The sequence below is a fragment of the Peromyscus eremicus genome, chromosome 16_21, assembly GCF_949786415.1.
Source record: "Peromyscus eremicus chromosome 16_21, PerEre_H2_v1, whole genome shotgun sequence".
Classification (NCBI taxonomy): Eukaryota; Metazoa; Chordata; class Mammalia; order Rodentia; family Cricetidae; genus Peromyscus; species Peromyscus eremicus.
This window is the reverse complement of record NC_081432.1, coordinates 8,995,632-9,011,810: the sequence shown is the minus strand read 5'-3', so window position 1 is coordinate 9,011,810 and position 16,179 is coordinate 8,995,632. Positions and strand designations below refer to the sequence as shown.

Sequence of the window (16,179 nt, the reverse complement as noted above, 5' to 3'; positions counted from 1 at the left end):
TCTCGGCTGTTGGTGTTCCGATGAGGCTGAATCCGCTGGGAAATGCGGACTGGCCAGTTTTTGAAACGTGTGGTGAATCCTGATTGGCTGGAGCCACTCCCCCACATACCCCAGATGTAGACGTCAGACAATGAAGAGACTCAAACTGCCTGAGCATTGCAGCTGGGGCTCAGGGCCCACCGGGTCCGTACTGGCACTGTCCTTGCTCTGGGCAGTGCCCTGTGAAAGGAAACAGTGTTGGACGCTGAAGTAGGAGAGGAGCTGTCTTGGGTCAGGAGATAGGACATCTCCGTGTCTCGGGCAATTCTGGGGCCAGTAAGGTGGTTCGGTTCAGTGGGTTGCTCCCAAGCCTAATGACATGAGTTCGAGTCTCAAGACCCCACTCCTGTAAGTCATCTTCTGTGGCCTGTGTGTATGTGAGCACAGGTTACAGGAATTCCTACTTAGGCCAGGGGTCTACCCACCCAGGTCACCTGATCAGGCAGTAGAAGCAGAAAGTATAAATCCATGACCACCATCAACCAGATAAATGTGGCAAGAGCTCTGGAGAGTGGCAGCCATTCCCACCCAAGCTTACAATACCATGGATCTCCATAAATTCATGCTGTCTATTTATTGATTGATTTTTTTGAGACAGGATTTCTCTGTGTAACAGTCCTAGCTGTCCTGGATCTCGCTCTGTAGACCAGGCTGTCCTCAAACTCACAGAGATCTGCCTGGCTCTGCCTCCCGAGTGCTGGGATTAAAGGCATTTTTTAAAAAAAGCAAGGCGGCCGGGCAGTGGTGAACCATCTCTCTAGCTCCCAGAGCTGTTGTGTGTATGAGAGAGTGTGTGAGAGAGACATAGAGAGTTGATTAGCTGTAGCTAATTGCCCCTAGGAAGTGGACAGATCCTAAGAGAAAAGAGTGACTTCTTCCAGCCAGAAATCACTCTCAGTATCCACAAATGTCTGCAATGTTAAAGGCAGTCGTCGTGGTCTCCAGGGATGTGGCCTCCAGGGATGTGGCAAGGCCAAGCTGCCCTGCTAGAAGGTTCACTGGTCTCTGAGTACCCAGCAGACACTTGGGGCTACACACTTTTTGTTTCATCATACTTGAAAACCTTAAGAGCCCCAAGTCTGCATGAGTATATGATGTCTACTGGATCTCACATCCGACCACCAGTCTTCCCACATTCTGCTTGCCAGGAACAGACACCTTTAAACGCAAAGCCAAAACTATGCCCCAGCCACAGTCTCCCAGCTCTATGTTTGCCTTAAAATAATGTGTGTGAGCAGGGTATGGTGGTGTATACCTGTAATCCCAGCACTGGGGAGGCAGAGGCAGGAGGATTGAGAACTGGGGGCCGGCCTGGAGTAATCCTTTCTCAAAACCAAGTCAAAGCGGAAGTCTATCTGCATGCGACCCATGTAGTGTCACACTAACTCAGGACTGACTACTCAGTATCTTACAGCAGTGGTTCTCAACCTTGCTAATGCTGTGACCCTTTAATACAGTTCCCCATGTTGTGGTGAATTATATGTGTTGTTACTTCATAACTGTAACTTTGCTCCTACTGTGGATCATAATGTAAATATCTGCATATTCAGATGGTCTTAGGTGATCCCTGTGAAAGGATCATTTGACCCTCAAGTTGGTCGTGACCCCCAGCTTGAGGACCTCTGTCTTACAGGCTCACAGTATCCCTGTTTTGCCAGCACTAAGTAATTTACTTGATGGTGCACCAGGAAGCAAAGGTGGGATTTGAGCCCAGCCACACACTTGCCACTGTCTCCTGCCTTGGCGTCCCCTTCTCCGGGGGCTCCTCCTCTGCCCAGCTCTGCCTAGTGTCCACTTCTGAGGTTCAGTTCACTTCCTTGCTCTGCTAAGATCCCTCTGCCTAGAGAATGGCATTTGGCTTTCTGAGATCCCAGATGTGGAGGGGGGCGGGGCACCCATTTCTGAAGAGCTCCAGTCCCTGCCACTTTGCTAGCCATCCCGTGATCCAATTTTGCCACAAAAGCCCCTCCAACCATAGCCTCCCACTGTCTGCCAGGAAGAACTGCTGGGTATGGGGTTGAGGGTTGGTCATCCAGGTGGACACAGGACAAAGAGTGGCCTAAGTGTCAGCCAGTGGGGGTGCTGTTCGGGTCCCTGGGCATCAGTGATGGGCCCAGAGGTTGACGTCAAGTCAGGCCTATCCAATCAGAGAGAGTCTTGAGATTAGCGGCAGGGCTGTGCTTCTGGAGTGGAACTGGGGAGCCTCTGGCCAGGGGAGCTGGAACACAGGGCATGGTGCTACCCCTCAGCAGTACCCATCCTCTTCATCTGCCCAGTGATGCCAGGGCAACTCCTCAACACAGTCTTCTGCTGAAGCCTCCCTCAGCTGCTGCCAACCTAGTGTGGGGAGATGGGGACACAACTCAGGCCACCAAGCCAAGGTGGTACCCAGCAAGACTCCTGGATTATCTCTCCCAGAGCCCAGTGGTCAAGTTCCGATACTTCTGTTTCTCCTAGCACAAAAAGAAGGCAGCCCCTCCCTTCAGGAGGACCTCCAAACCTCCCTCCCAGGCTGCTTCCCTCAGCAGCTCTGGTACCCACCTCCCTTTCGCCTCTTCTGTTCCCTGGAGCTTGCCTCAGCCTGCCTGCTCCCTGATGGTGACTGCCAAGAGCCAAAGATTCAGTCTCTTTTCCTTCTCTGGTTTATCAAGACTGGGTTTCTCTGTGTAGCCCAGGTTGTCCTGGAACTCACTCTGTAGACCAGGGTGGACTCCAACTCAAGAGATATCTGCCTGCCTCTGTCTCCCATATACTGGGATTAAAGGTGTGTGCCATCGCCGCCGCCACCAACCAGCCATGATCTGTGGTGCTCACCTAGGACTCTAACAGTGTTCACTAAAGCTCTGCTGACCTTATGACATCCTTCCAAGAGGCATGGAGTCCAGGGAGTATGCCTCCTGTACTTTAGGGCTTGGGTCAGATGGCTTGTTGCTCCTTCCTGATCAGTAGCTGGCGAGATAAAACGGTGACAGTGCACATCCCTCCTGCCTGGTGAGGAACACATCTGCAGACCTCAAGTGGTAAGCAGTGTGTGCGTGTGTGTGTGTGTGTGTGTGTGTGTGTGTGTGTGTGTGTGTTTTGAGGGTGGGGTGGGCTGCCATAGTGTCCTCTCTATCAGTCTTGTGCCCAGGCCCTTCCATGAGGGGGGTGGGGTGGGGTGGGGTGGGGGAACCTGCCCCCTTCTGGCCTCCACATTCTCAACTCACTGGCAGCTGGAGCAGGGGAGAAAGCATGGAATGAAGTGATCTGGGAGTCCTTAGACTCAGGCCTAGGGTCAGCACCTGTGAACCCTTAGGCCGCTCCTGGATCGAGTGCCAGGCAACACAAGGCTGAGAACAGGATTGCCAAGTTTGCCTGGCTTTCGAGGTTAAAAAACGAAACACCAACCCAGGCTCTTCAATGTCTTCCTGGGCAAACGTTCGGCCTTACCAAACCTTCGAAGACTGGGAAATAGTTGGGTGATAGGAGGGCTGGACCAGAGAGGAGGCCCTACTTCCCCTCCCTTCCTCCCTCCCGCTGGCCCCCACTCCTCTCCCACCTGCCTGCCTTCCACTTATTAATTCCTAGTCTTTAGGATCTCCACTTATCTCCGGTGCTTGGTCGGGGACCTGGGGCTCTGAACCCAGGTTCATCCTGTGCAAGACACAGAGTTCTAGAGGAAGGATGCAGCAGCCTGACCCGGCATGTTCTGGGCAACGTCGGGGGCCAGCAGCTGAGTGCTGTGTCTTCCCACACGTACCCTCGGTGCCGCCCGTCCTTTGGAGCTGGACGGGATCTGCAAACCATCCAACGCCCTCGCACCTGTAACTCAGGCCCGTCTCCGCCCCGCCGACAAGCGGGCTCTGTCCCTGCCCAGTCAGAGGTTCTCGGGGAGCCTGAGTGAGACCTTCCGCTCCCGCCTCCTCCCGCCCCCCGAGGCTGTGGCGGGAGGGACGGGCCGAGGGCGGGGATCTGGGGCTGTACCCAACCCGGCCAGACGCGCAGCGCTAGCGAGCGCAGTTACAGCGGTTCCTGCGCCCCAAGTCTCGGCAGCCCCAGATCTCCGCGCCCCAAGTCTCGGCAGCCCCAGCCCTCCGTGGCCCCCGAGGACTCCGGGACTCGGGCAGCTGCAGCTCTACGCGCCCCGAGGGTCCAGCAGCCCGGAGTCTGCGCACGCACCATGTTGCCGAAGTGAGTCCTTTCGCGATCGTGTCCCGTGAGTGGGGTGGGTGGTGGGGTGGGGGAGCCGTGGGCTGGAGCCGGGGACCCACCCGGAGTCGGGGCTCAGAGCGCCCGACGGTAGCGCAGCGGCCCAATCGAGGCGCGGATGTCCCCTGTGCCCCACCGTCTCACCTGGACCTGCCTGCATGAACGGCAGGGGGCGGCGCGGGGCCAACCGGCTTGTACCGGTGACCAGCCCGGGCGCGTGGGCGGGCCGCTCGTGGGAGGAGGCTGAAGAGCAAAATCCGAGGCTGAAGGTGAAGACTCACACCAGTCTCCGGCACAGGCTTACTCGCCACCGCCCTTCTCCCTGCTGACTTCCCAGAAGGAAGGATGTGTGCTACCTCAAAGACTGGCTGATACCCACCACTTGGGGACAGGGTGCCTCCTCGGTACACTTGGCATACTTCACAGACCCAGCTGGGCAGGGGGAAGTGGGAAGGGCGTGTGTGTGGTAGTTTTTGCACTCTGGCTTTTTGCTACAATATCCCCTCGGCACTTGTGCAAGTGGATACCCCGTTTCTCTTGACTACTTGGTGAGACCCTCTGTCCACAGGTGTCCTACCTACAGAGTCTCCAAGGAGAGAAAAGGGAAGCACACGCAGGCTATGGAGTCCGTGATGGGCAGTGACTGGCTTGAGTTTGTGTGGGGGATCCCTAGGCCTGAGGCACAATGGCTTGCCCACTGACGAAGGGTTTCTCTTGCGACAATCTTCTGAGCAGTTTCAGGAATGCTGTTGAGGGAGGGTGACGTTTCAGATGTCAGAAGGTGCATGGACACCTGAAAAGCGTCTATGCCGCACTGTAAGGTCTTAACCCCAAGCAGCGTCTGCATAGAACAGACAGTCTTGCGAGACTGGGCAAGTGCTGGCTAAAGTATTCAAGGTTGCTTTCGAGTAGGGTGAGGCGCCTCCCCTTCCCCACCCCCTACTCACCCCCCACCTTCTCATATCCCCCCCTCCCTCGCCCCCTTTCTGTGTGGCTTGTAAGAGGAGATAACAAGGCTGAGTCTCCCAGGACATGAAGTCTCTCAAGAGTCTGGGAGAAGCATCCCAGCCACCAAGGGTCTGAAACATGGAATCCCACCCAGTTTGGTTTTAGATGGTTCTGCCCCTCACCCGGAGGATGCCTTCCTTGGGGCCATCAGGTGTCTCCATGTCCTTATCACCTCAGATACAGCTTCCTACAGTCTTGTGTTCCTCTTCAGGAAAGTTAGGTCACAGGGAGGGGACACAGGGTTCAGCAGTGGCTCTCAGTGCCCTTTTTCATCACACAAACCAACTGTCTTTCAGAGTTTGGGGGCTGTCAGGCCCTGGGGACTGGCTGTGGGGCAGGGGGAAGTGAGGTGTGTATGGTCCTGGTTGGATTCTCTGAGGTCTCTGTGGAACACCAGCCAAGGGTCCTTCTACAGGGGAGTTCACATCTCTGACAGGTGTCACCATTTCCTGTCCTTGGGAACCAGCTGGCCGGTTTGGAAGAAGCAGCATCTTGTTTGCGTCTCAGGAGGGTTCTTTTCCAGTCCTGGTCTGCTCTTGCTGCTCTTCAGCAGCCTGCGCGCTGGTAAGTTGGGACGCTTCATGCCGTGCAAGGCATAGATGCAGGGCATCAGGGAAGCCCTCGTCACAGCCCCTCTGGCCTCTCCAGAGGCCCATTGGAGAGAGCGGGGACCACACCTAGGTTGATAAACAGGGTTGGAGATCATAAAGGGAAGTGCTTTTCCAAACTCTACACTTCCCATTGCATTCCTTGCTTGGGGTCAGTAGAATGTCCCTCTTGGTCTCTTTGCATGGTGAACCATAAAAGCCACCTTTGGGAAGAGCTGGGGGCTTCTTGCAAAGCCTGGGAGGGACCAGTGTTGGCACTAGGTGGAAGCCTGTACCTTACACCTGAGTTGATACAAGACCCTCACCCACCCTCCTAATGAAGCTGAGTCATAAATTCTTTTCTTGCCTTGTTGGGTTGGGATAGGATTAGTGTTTGGATTGTGAGTGAGTAATAAACTGTGCTGCTTTGGAATCTCTGCAGAGAGTGAAGTCAAGGAAATCCACGCGATGGTGGGCAGCGATGTGGAGCTCAGCTGTGTTTATCCCCACAGAAGCAATTTCAGTTTGAATGATCTGTATGTCTATTGGCAAATCGAGAATCACCACCCCAAAACTGTGGTGACTTACTACCTGCCTAATGGGTCTACAGGGATGTATGCAGACAACCACTACAAGAACCGGGCCCATCTGTCACTGGACCGCATGAAGCAGGGTGACTTCTCTCTGTACCTGCAGAACGTCACCCCCCAGGACACCCAGGAGTTCACGTGCCAAGTGTTTAGGGAGTCTACAGAGTTAGGAAATACCTTAAAAAAGATGGTCAGGCTGCATGTGGCAGGTAAGACCCTCCAAGCAGAGAACGGGCTTTACTCAGCCTGATGCTCTTGAACATTCCTGAGGAAACCCCAGGCCAGCCTGTCTCTCTGGTGGGCTTCTGTTTACCTGCACAGCTCTGATCTGAGCAGAGTCCAAAACTCAAAGGCCCCCTGGTTTCAGAGAAGTGCCTATTTAGCCATCTCTGTCTTCAACGGCCCAATTCAGCTCAAAGTAGATACTAAAAACTGAGTTAATGGGGAGTGGGAGGTGATGGCTCATTCAGTAGAGTGCTTACCATACCAACATGAGGACCTTAGTTCAATCCCAGCACCCATCTAAAGTCAGGCATAGTGGCATTCATTTGGTCCTAGCACTGGGGAAACAGAGATAGGTGGATCCTTGGCTCACTGGCTAGCCAGCCTAGCCCACTGGGCTTTGGGCCAGTGAGCAGCACCTTTGCCCCCTAAAAAACAAAGTGGACAGCTGCTATGGAACACTAGAGGTTGTATTCCAGCTTCTACGTGCGCTCTTACACGTGTGCACCCCTACATACGTGCACATGCAGCCCCCTCACACCCCCAGCATGTTCTCAAATGTGTACGTACACAAGAAGTAAGGAGTGCTGGACAGCTAAATAAGGTCGGCTTTAAGGGAAAGCTTAACTCCACCAAGGATTTGGGGGCCCTTGGTGGGGAGGCAGTATGTCTCCAGTGAGGAAAACTAGGCCCACCTGAGGGATCAGAAGTTTGGCGTGGGAGCCGTCACTGCCCACCAAGCTCAGTGTTATTCTTCACACCCCTCCTCCCCCCCCACACCATGACTAGCTGCACTAATGACATTAAGTCTTGCAGCACTATGACCAAAACACCTGATACAGACAACAAAGGAACAGAGACGTCCCATAGTTTCAGGTTTCAGGCCGTCCTGGAGGGAGAGGCAGGGTGGCAGGGCAGGGCAGGTGACGTCAGGAGCGTGTGGCAGCGGCTGGCTGTTCAGCACACGGCAGACCAGGATGCAAAGAGAAGGGCAGGCTGGCTATCAGCCCTTTCCCCCTCCTTTTAAAATGTTTATGTGTATGGGTGTTTTGTCTGCATGCGTGTCTGTGTACTATGTGCATGCCTGGTGGCCACAGAGGGAATCAGATCATGTGGGGCTGGAGTTACAGATGGGTGGTTGTGAGCGTCTAGTGCAGGTGCTAGGAATCCAACCCAAGTCCTCTGGAAGAGTAGCCGGTGCTCTGAACCATCCCTTCTAGCGCCCCCTTATCCGTTCTCCCAGTGCATCATGGGAGTTAACTCAGTCAATCCTCTGGACCCCCTCATAGACATGCCTAGAGGTTTGTCTAAGAACAGGTGGGTTTCGTCCAGTCAAATTGGCAGCGAAGATTTTCCATCCATATCTGTGGGGCATCCGGCCCCGCAGGCAGCATGAGCTTCCTTGGCTTTGCTTTGGTGATGCTTCCCCACTGGTCTGAGCCTCCCTCACCACTGCCTCCTTTTCCCTGCAGCGAACTTCAGCACACCCATCATCAGCACTTCCAGCAACCCCACCGAAGGCCAGGGACTCACCTTCACCTGCATGTCCACGAATGGCTACCCAAAGCCCAACCTGTACTGGATTAACAGGACGGACAACAGCCTGATAGACGAGGCTCTGCAGAATAACACTGTCTACTTGAATGAGCGGGGCCTATATGATGTGGTCAGCACCTTGAGGATCCCATGGCTGGCCCATGTGAATGTTAGCTGCTGTGTAGAGAATGTGGTTCTCCACCAGAACCTCACCAGCATCAGCCAGGCAGGTGAGGCCTAGGCCGGGGTACAGGGATTTAGGGAGCATCCAGGTTGTGGGATAGGAGAGGCCCAGTCATGAATAGACTCCTTTCAGATGATCAGTATCAGGAAGTAGCAAGGAGGGCTCTTGGTTTCTGAAGGCAGGGATAGAGATTCCTGCTCAGGCTGGTCACAGTAACCTGTACTCACTGTCCAGACAAATGGTTAGTGTGGCTGTCAGCCACAGCAGCTGTTGACTGGGCTCTTGAACCAGTGATGACTGAGGCGCTGCAGGGCCTGGTGCACCTCAGGAGCCACAGAACTTAACACTGCCTGCGGGGGGCGGGGGGGGGCAGCCTTGCCAAAAAAAAAAAAAAAAAATCCATGAATGTGGTAAGGGCTAGACTTTTCTCTCTGAGGAGAAAGAAAATAAGGAAACACACACTTTCTGATGGTAACTTTCTCTTTTACTTCATCTTGAAAAATCCTCTTTCTGAAAATCTCTGTCTCCATATAGCTACATTCTTATTCTTTTTATTTTTTATTTTTCAAGACAAGGTTTCTCTGTGTAACAGTCCTAGTTGTCCTGGATCTCGCTCTGTAGCCCAGGCTGGCCTCAGACTCACAGAGATCCGCCTGCCTCTGCTTCCTGAGTGCTGGGATTAAAGGTGTGCACTCCCACCTCCCAGCTTATAGCTACATTCTTTATATACATCTGCATATCTCTCTTTACATACATAAATCTCTCTCCTGCACAGCCATACATCTCTACACACAGTCATCTCTCTTTTTACAGAGCTACATCTCTCTTCTACACCTCTCTCTCTCTCTCTCTCTCTCTCTCTCTCTCTCTCTCTCTCTCTCTCATATACATCTTTACATAGCTATTACTCCATCTCTCTACACAGCTCTTTCTCCTACATAGCTACTCTGCTTCTTTCCACATCTCTCTCTTTTCCCATACCTCTCTCCTACACATATACATCTCTATCCTATAGACAATAAACAGTTGGCTGAACCTTGAGGTTAGGAGTATGTGCAGAAAGTCAGTTGCTGCAGGGGGGTATGTCTTAATGTTTATCAGCCTGGCTTTGGTTTAACAAACAGACACCTTGTACAGTTCATCTCCCCGGGCAATTAGTCTATTTTGGATTTGCTCTAAAGTCTAAAATTAGCTGTCTCTGTGACTGAGAATACTGTTACTTCCCTATGTCAGTCTGAATAATAAAAAATATCCTATTACTATTTCTATTCATCAAAATTATACAGCTTAAGCAGAAATCATCTTCCTGACCATCCACAGCTATATGTGTGCCCAAAAGATAAAATATATTCATGAGATAAACACACCATCAATGGGGGAAATACCATAGCTGTTTTTAGGGAAGAAATGTAATGGCACATGAGAAAAATTAGAGACAGAAGCAACAGTGTTCAGAGTCAATGGCCCCATAAGCTTTGCTTGAATGGGGTTCCTCCATCAGGGAATTATTCATCTGGTGGGTCAACACCTGAATTATTAATTGCCATCTGCTGTATTCTCCCACATCCTCCAGAAAGGATGGAGGACCATACTAGGGCACTCCCCCACATTTTCTGCCTTTGAACATGTGCCCACCTCAGGGCATTCAGCTGGGCTTGGCTGCTGGCTGGGTCCTCTATGGACCACAAAGACAAGACCCTCCCCAGAGGCCATAGCTCTCCCAGTCCAGGTGAGGAACCAAGCCAGGCCCCAGAAATCAGAAGGGTGATTCTGTTAATAGGAAATGTCCCAAATAGGTAGGTGGTCCACAGAGGGATAAGGCAGATAAGAAGAGGCCAGGAACTGGGGTGCAGTGGTGTAAGGAGAGGCTACCTTCTTTGGGGTCAGTGATGCCACTGTATTGGCATACTCAGTGCCACAGAATTGCCACACAGTGGGTACCCATGTATTGTACAAACATCAAAGAGTGTCACCCCCAGAAGAGTCTTATATTTCTTTCATACCCCTCCCTTGCAAGCCCAGGGACTGACCAAGACTCCAAGTTTCATAGTAGGACGGGGACCCTTGCCTGAAAGAGCACCCCTATACCAGCCTGAGATTTTAAAACTCACACAGTGACGAGGGAAGTTTTTAAAAATCTGCTGCCCGCTTCTTTCCATGGAAAAGACCTCCCGTCAAGGTCTTTAAGTCTTGGGCATTTTCCCATTTCCTTTTTCTTTTTGGGGTGGGGGAAGAGGGATTTGAAACAGGGTTTCTCTTTGTAGCCCTGTCTTGGAACTCGCTGTGTAGCCCAGGGGGGCCTCTGCCTCCCAGTGCTGGGATTAAAGGTGTGAGCCATCACCACATGGCCACATTTCCTTTCCTTAGACAGCGTCTCCTGTAGCCTAGGCTGGCCTCAAACTCACTGTGTAACCAAGGTGACCCTGAACTAATCCTCTGCCTCCACCTCTGGAGTGCTGGGATTATAGGTGTGTTCTGCCACACCCCGTTTATGTGGTGCTGGGATTGAACCCAGAGCTTAATGTATGCTAAGCAAGCACTGTACCCACTGAGCCACATCCCCAGCCCGTTTCCCCTTTCCTGCAGAAAATTCCACTGGAAACAATGACAGGAGCACAGAGAATCCACCGGAAAACGACAACCGGAAGAACTACGCAGTCCTTTTCAGCATCCTCGCTGTAGTACTGGTGGCACTGGTTTTCGCCTGGGTTTACAGAAGCAGGTGTCTCCACAGACACTATGAAGGTTCGCCTGAGACTCATTGACCGTTTACTCTGTTGCTGTAAATGCTTTGGTTCTTACAGCTTCCTACACTCTTTGAGAAGATTTCATTTAAGGTCCGCTTTTTAAAAGCATAAGCATGCTCAGCAAGAGCCTGAAGCCTCCCAGAAGAGGGTTAGACCCTCTGTTTCCAATAGAGCCACTCTAGTGACGAGCAGCTCATGTTCCGGGCTCCGGGGCATGATGGAGTCTAGATTCAGAGGTGGCATGGATGGGTTGGAGAGTACTCAGCCTTTGAAGGCTTATACTCACACTTACGTTCTAAAGGATACAAGTCCAGTTCCCAGAGAAGGGATAAACTTCATTTCTGTGGAAATCAACTGATGCTGCTGTAAGTCACGGGCAAGACCATGTGACTGGAGTTTTGTGCACTCCAAGGACAGGCCCAGAAAGTGGTGAAGTCACCACGTCCTGCACATGGGAAACAGTGCAGGGTCTATGGCCAGGAAGTCTAGAAATGTTGGAAGGACTCAGGAAGTGGATGAAGCTAAGTGGAGCCCTGTGCCAGCTCACAGCCTGGCTCAGCCCCTGACAAAACCTTCTTCCCTTCCCTACAAGCCACCTTTGTGTTCCCAGTTTGTGGCCAATACCAGCGATGTCTGAACTGCTCTCCCTGACCATGGCCCCACTGATCTGGCCAGACTGTGCCAGGGCCATATATATATATATTATATTTTACTTGTATGTGTGTGTTCCTGAGTATATATGTATACTACCTGTGTGCAGAAGCCCAAAGAGGTCAGAAAAGAGCATGGATCCCCTAGAACTAAAGTTATAGGTGGTTGTGAGCCACCATGTGGGTGTTGGGAGCTGAACCCAGGTCCTCTGCAAGAGCAGCATATGCTTTTTTTTTTTTTTTTTTTTTTTTGGTTTTTCGAGACAGGGTTTCTCTGTGTAGCTTTGCGCCTTTCCTGGAACTCACTTGGTAGTCCAGGCTGGCCTCGAACTCACAGAGATCCGCTTTTTTTTTTTTAATTAAGAAATTTTTTATTCATTTTACATACCAACCCCAGATCCCTCTCTTCCCTCCTCCCATTCCCCCCCCCACAGCAAGTGCTCTTAACCACTGAGCCATCTCTCCAGCCCTGACATAAAGTAACTGTAGGTGGAAGTTTTCCTGTGTCCCATAGCCACTCTCAAATACCCAACAGCCACTTCCCAAATAATTGACTCAGAGGCTTAATATTACTTATAGATACTTGGCCAGTAGCTCAGGCTTATTACTAACTAGCTCTTACACTTAAATTAACCCATAATTCTTATCTATGTTTAGCCACGTGGCTTGGTATCTTTCCTCAATAAGGCAGTCTCATCTTGCTTCCTCTGCATCTGGCTGGCGACTCCTGACTCCGCCCTTCCTCTTCCCAGCATTCTTAGTTTGGTTGCCGCACCTACACTTCCTGCCTGGCTACTGGCCAGTCAGTGTTTTATTCAAGTGACGCATCGTTACAGTGTACAAGAGAATTATCCCACAGCATTTCCCCCTTTTTGTCTAATTAAAAAAGGTTTTAACCTTAACATAGTAAGATTATATACAACAAAACAGTTATTAAGTAAGAATTACAACAACACTATCTAATCCATTTGCATCTGGCAAAATTAGAGAAAATATCTATCTTGGTAAGTCTAAAGTTTTGTATCTAATTTATCTTTTATTATAACTGAAGAAAACTATAACTGCTCCCTGTATACTTGCTCCTTAAAATTCATCCTCCCTTAAAAGCAAGGTTGTCTGGGAAGCCCCCATGGGAGCCCTCTTCAGCCCAGAGCAGACGCCTTGGGGAGATGGTGGACAGAAGGGGTGACACCACTGTGAGCTTACCCTCCAACAAAGCCTGAACCTCTCTGCTTTGACCCGCAGGTCCCCGGACTGTAGAGCAGGAACTCACAGGTGAGTGTGCCTTGGGGGCAGCAGGTTGGCTGAGCTGCCATGGCCCTTCACACCTTCAGTTGGCAGTTTTAAATAGCTGGTGATTTCATAGATGTAGAAACCCTGCCCTGTGGTGGAAACTTCCAGGGTCCCCAGGGCCCTCCTGCCTCTGCTCTGTGGGACCCATCGACGCTGTGACTCTGGCAGCTCCGTCTCACTTGGTGGAAGTGTGCTCTATAGTCTTGAGAACAGGGGCAGATGGACCTTCCATAGTCTCCAGAGGTGTGGATTATCCCAGTATTGGGAAGACATCCACATGATGGATGATAGTTGACCACCAGAAGATATCCCTGTTGTTTTTTGTTTTTGTTTTGTTTGTTTATTTTTTCTCAAGACAGGGTTTTTCTGTGTAGTTTTGGTGCCTGTCCTGGATCTTGCTCTGTAGACCAGGCTGGCCTCGAACTCACAGAGATCTGCCTGGCTCTGCCTCCTGAGTACTAGGGTCAAAGGTGTGTGCCACCGCCGCCCGGCGATATCCCTGGCTTTAAGGACGTTTGCCACCTCAAAGTGATTGTACCTCCCTGAACTTGCTTTTCCCTCTTAGAGGTGACAGGGTGTGTGGTCCCCTCAGTGTGGGGGTGGGGGGTGTAGGGGGGAGGGCCTGTTTGCTTACCTAGGTGAGCAGGCTTCGATGGCTGACTTTGATGGCTGACACCTCCCACTCCAGGCTGGACAAGCTAGTGTCTGGCCACTTTGGGACAAACTTGAAGAGCTCTGGGCCTCTTGGTCCTAACCCAGTCATGTGGCTCCTCTAGCCAGCTGCTTCTAGCTTTTAGTCCCTTTCCCTTCACCAGTCTGAGTCCTGGGAAGAATCATTTCATTGTCTCCAAAATGAAAACATGGAGGATGGCTCAGTAGTAAGTGCTCGCCTGGCAGGCATGAGTAGGCAGGACCTGCCTTCACTTTCCTGTCTCTTCTTCCTTCAGACCACGCCTGACAGGACTCTGCCCAGGATGCAGACTGGGCTTCTGTGAGATGCCACCCGGTGCATGTTGGATACAGCTTCAGAACCGACTTCCACAGGCCTGGTGGCCGAGGGGGACAGTGAGCTGTCTGCTTATGTGCTGTGGTGGAAGACAGGAGTCCCCAGCCTTGAGAGGCACAGAGGGTTAATACCAGAAACCTCGAGGGAGACCTTTCCAGTGGGTCGTAGCAACATCAGAATATGGAGCCTCCAGTGAACAGCCCCTGCCCAGCCATTGGCACAGAGAGGAGGCGCTTGTGGGGAGGTCCTTCCCCAGCAGGGGCTGTAGAGCGAGCACGTGACTCAGTCCCAGGTTCTTTGAAAAAGGGCATTTGAGCCACTCTGAAAGCACCTACAAAATCCACTGGAGACTGTTTCCCTACAGGACTTTCAGAAGGGGAGAAAGCCTGACCTTATTTATTCTGGTCTCAGCCTACTTGGGCCTGCTAGAGGATACGTAGGGTTTTGTCTACATTATCGCTGTTGGCGATAATGGCTGGACTCAGAGGTTTGCAGTCCTTGGCTTTGCAACATCAAAGGGACGTGCCTCAAGGTCCATGTGCCACCCATGGGCGCTTCTCACTCATCATTGGAGGTCCTCGAGTCTGATCATGCTGTGGATATGGAAGCTTCCTGCAAACCTCTAGGTCTTTCAGACTGAACACAAAGAACAGTTGCACTTACCCGGCCTCAGCAGCCTATGAGGACCTAGGAAGACTCCTGCCATTCTTGGAACCACCAGACCCGCTCGGTGGCCACAGCCTCCAGGGTCTCTCTGTTGTTGGCCAGACTAGAGCTAGCCATCTGGGTTCTAGATGGTTCTGCAAAGTTGGCTGCTTGGTAACCTGGGTGTGCACAAGCTCCAGGGAGATGGAGTAGGGGCATGGGACTCCCCAGTGCGACGCAGCATCTGACCCTACTTGTGGGCAAGCGCCTTCCCTGCTTCCTACCCAGAGGCCTGAAAGTCCTGGACAGTAAGGGCCTGCTTGTTATATGGCCACTGCTCAGTGCTGACAGATGTGGGAGCTGCCAGGCCCAGATGGAGCAGGACTGAGGAGTGAGGACCCTGTCAGGCTCAAGGGGATCAGTATTGTGAGGATCTGTCTACTTTTCTGCTCAGACTCTTCACACGGATGTATTTATTTAATGAGTGTAAAGACGCACTCCATCCTGCAAAGCATTACGTATCTGTAAAATAGCAATTTTCATTACTTTCGTTTCATTAATTTCATTGAGTTGGCAGCTATAGCAAGGAAGCACAAGGAGCCACTGGGGTGCAAGAAGCTGGGGTGCAGTGCCCCAGGAGAGGAGTTTAGGAATTAGTGCTTCCCCAAGTTCCAGGACGCAGCTATGCCCCAGGGGTCTCAGGTGGGTCTGTGGCAGCCCAGCAGGGAGATCCAGTCTACTTTCACTTTTCTGTCAGGAGGGAGTTTGGGGTCAGAAAGAGGTCAACCCTGCAGCCCAGCTCCCTTGGGGCACCAAAACCACTGTTCCCACTGCTTATGTAGGCAGTGGAACCCTCATCAACTGTGCCCTGTGGGCTCTGCCTAGACCCTGGGCTGCTTGCTCTACAGTCATTAACGCCTGCTGATCCCAGCAGGCCCCACCTTCCCATGGACCCCTGGGAGTACTTCCCCCACCCTACCCCTGCACATCAGCATTTTTGAGACCTGCCCTGTAACCTCTGCCTCCTTCAGCCCAGAATCTTGCTGTCACTCTTTATCTGGGTTGTAGACTGGGCTGGATTTCAATGTTCTCATCGCGATTCTCAGAACTCTGACAAAGGGAATAAATACAAGATGTGCTTTTCTGCCTCGTGTCTGGTGGATTGTGTCAGTGTGGTGAGTCTGGCTCCATCAGCCCAGCTGTCACTCTTGTAGTGCTACCACTACATTCTCTATTCCTCAGGGGACATGGGCAGTCACCCTTGGGGCTTGTTACAACCCTGGTGCAGAAGCCAGAGGTACTTCTCAGCATCCCATGGAGCCCAGAAAGGTCCCAAGGGGGAAAGGCCTGACTTCAGTGGTCACCTTCCAATAAGTGGACAGGGCAGGTGGCCCCTAGCTTGAGCTCCTCATCTCTTCATTGTGTTCTGTGGAAATGGCGTCCATCTACTGGTCTGTCCAGCTCAGACATTCCTGATAGAGACC

General features: G+C 52.0%; 1 protein-coding gene across 2 annotated transcripts; it reads left to right on the top strand.

Moving 5' to 3' along the window:
* Positions 1-3,987: 3,987 nt before the first annotated feature.
* Icoslg (inducible T cell costimulator ligand) lies at positions 3,988-15,839 on the top strand. Of its 2 annotated transcripts, none has more exons than XM_059281713.1 (7): positions 3,988-4,209; positions 5,672-5,799; positions 6,265-6,621; positions 8,107-8,400; positions 10,941-11,099; positions 12,997-13,026; positions 13,992-15,839. In XM_059281713.1, the coding sequence occupies exons 1-7, from the start codon at positions 4,199-4,201 to the stop codon at positions 14,000-14,002; spliced, it is 990 nt and encodes a 329-aa protein (XP_059137696.1). In that variant the 5' UTR covers positions 3,988-4,198; the 3' UTR covers positions 14,003-15,839. The 2 variants fall into 2 exon arrangements, with proteins under 2 accessions (XP_059137696.1, XP_059137698.1); XM_059281715.1 differs by lacking the exon at positions 3,988-4,209 and adding an exon at positions 4,389-4,496.
* Positions 15,840-16,179: the final 340 nt, after the last annotated feature.

Coding starts and splice junctions, on each gene's coding strand:
- Icoslg (XM_059281713.1), top strand. Junction 5,800..6,264: donor CTTCAGCAGCCTGCGCGCTG/GTAAGTTGGGAC, acceptor GAATCTCTGCAG/AGAGTGAAGTCAAGGAAATC. Junction 11,100..12,996: donor TCTCCACAGACACTATGAAG/GTTCGCCTGAGA, acceptor TTTGACCCGCAG/GTCCCCGGACTGTAGAGCAG.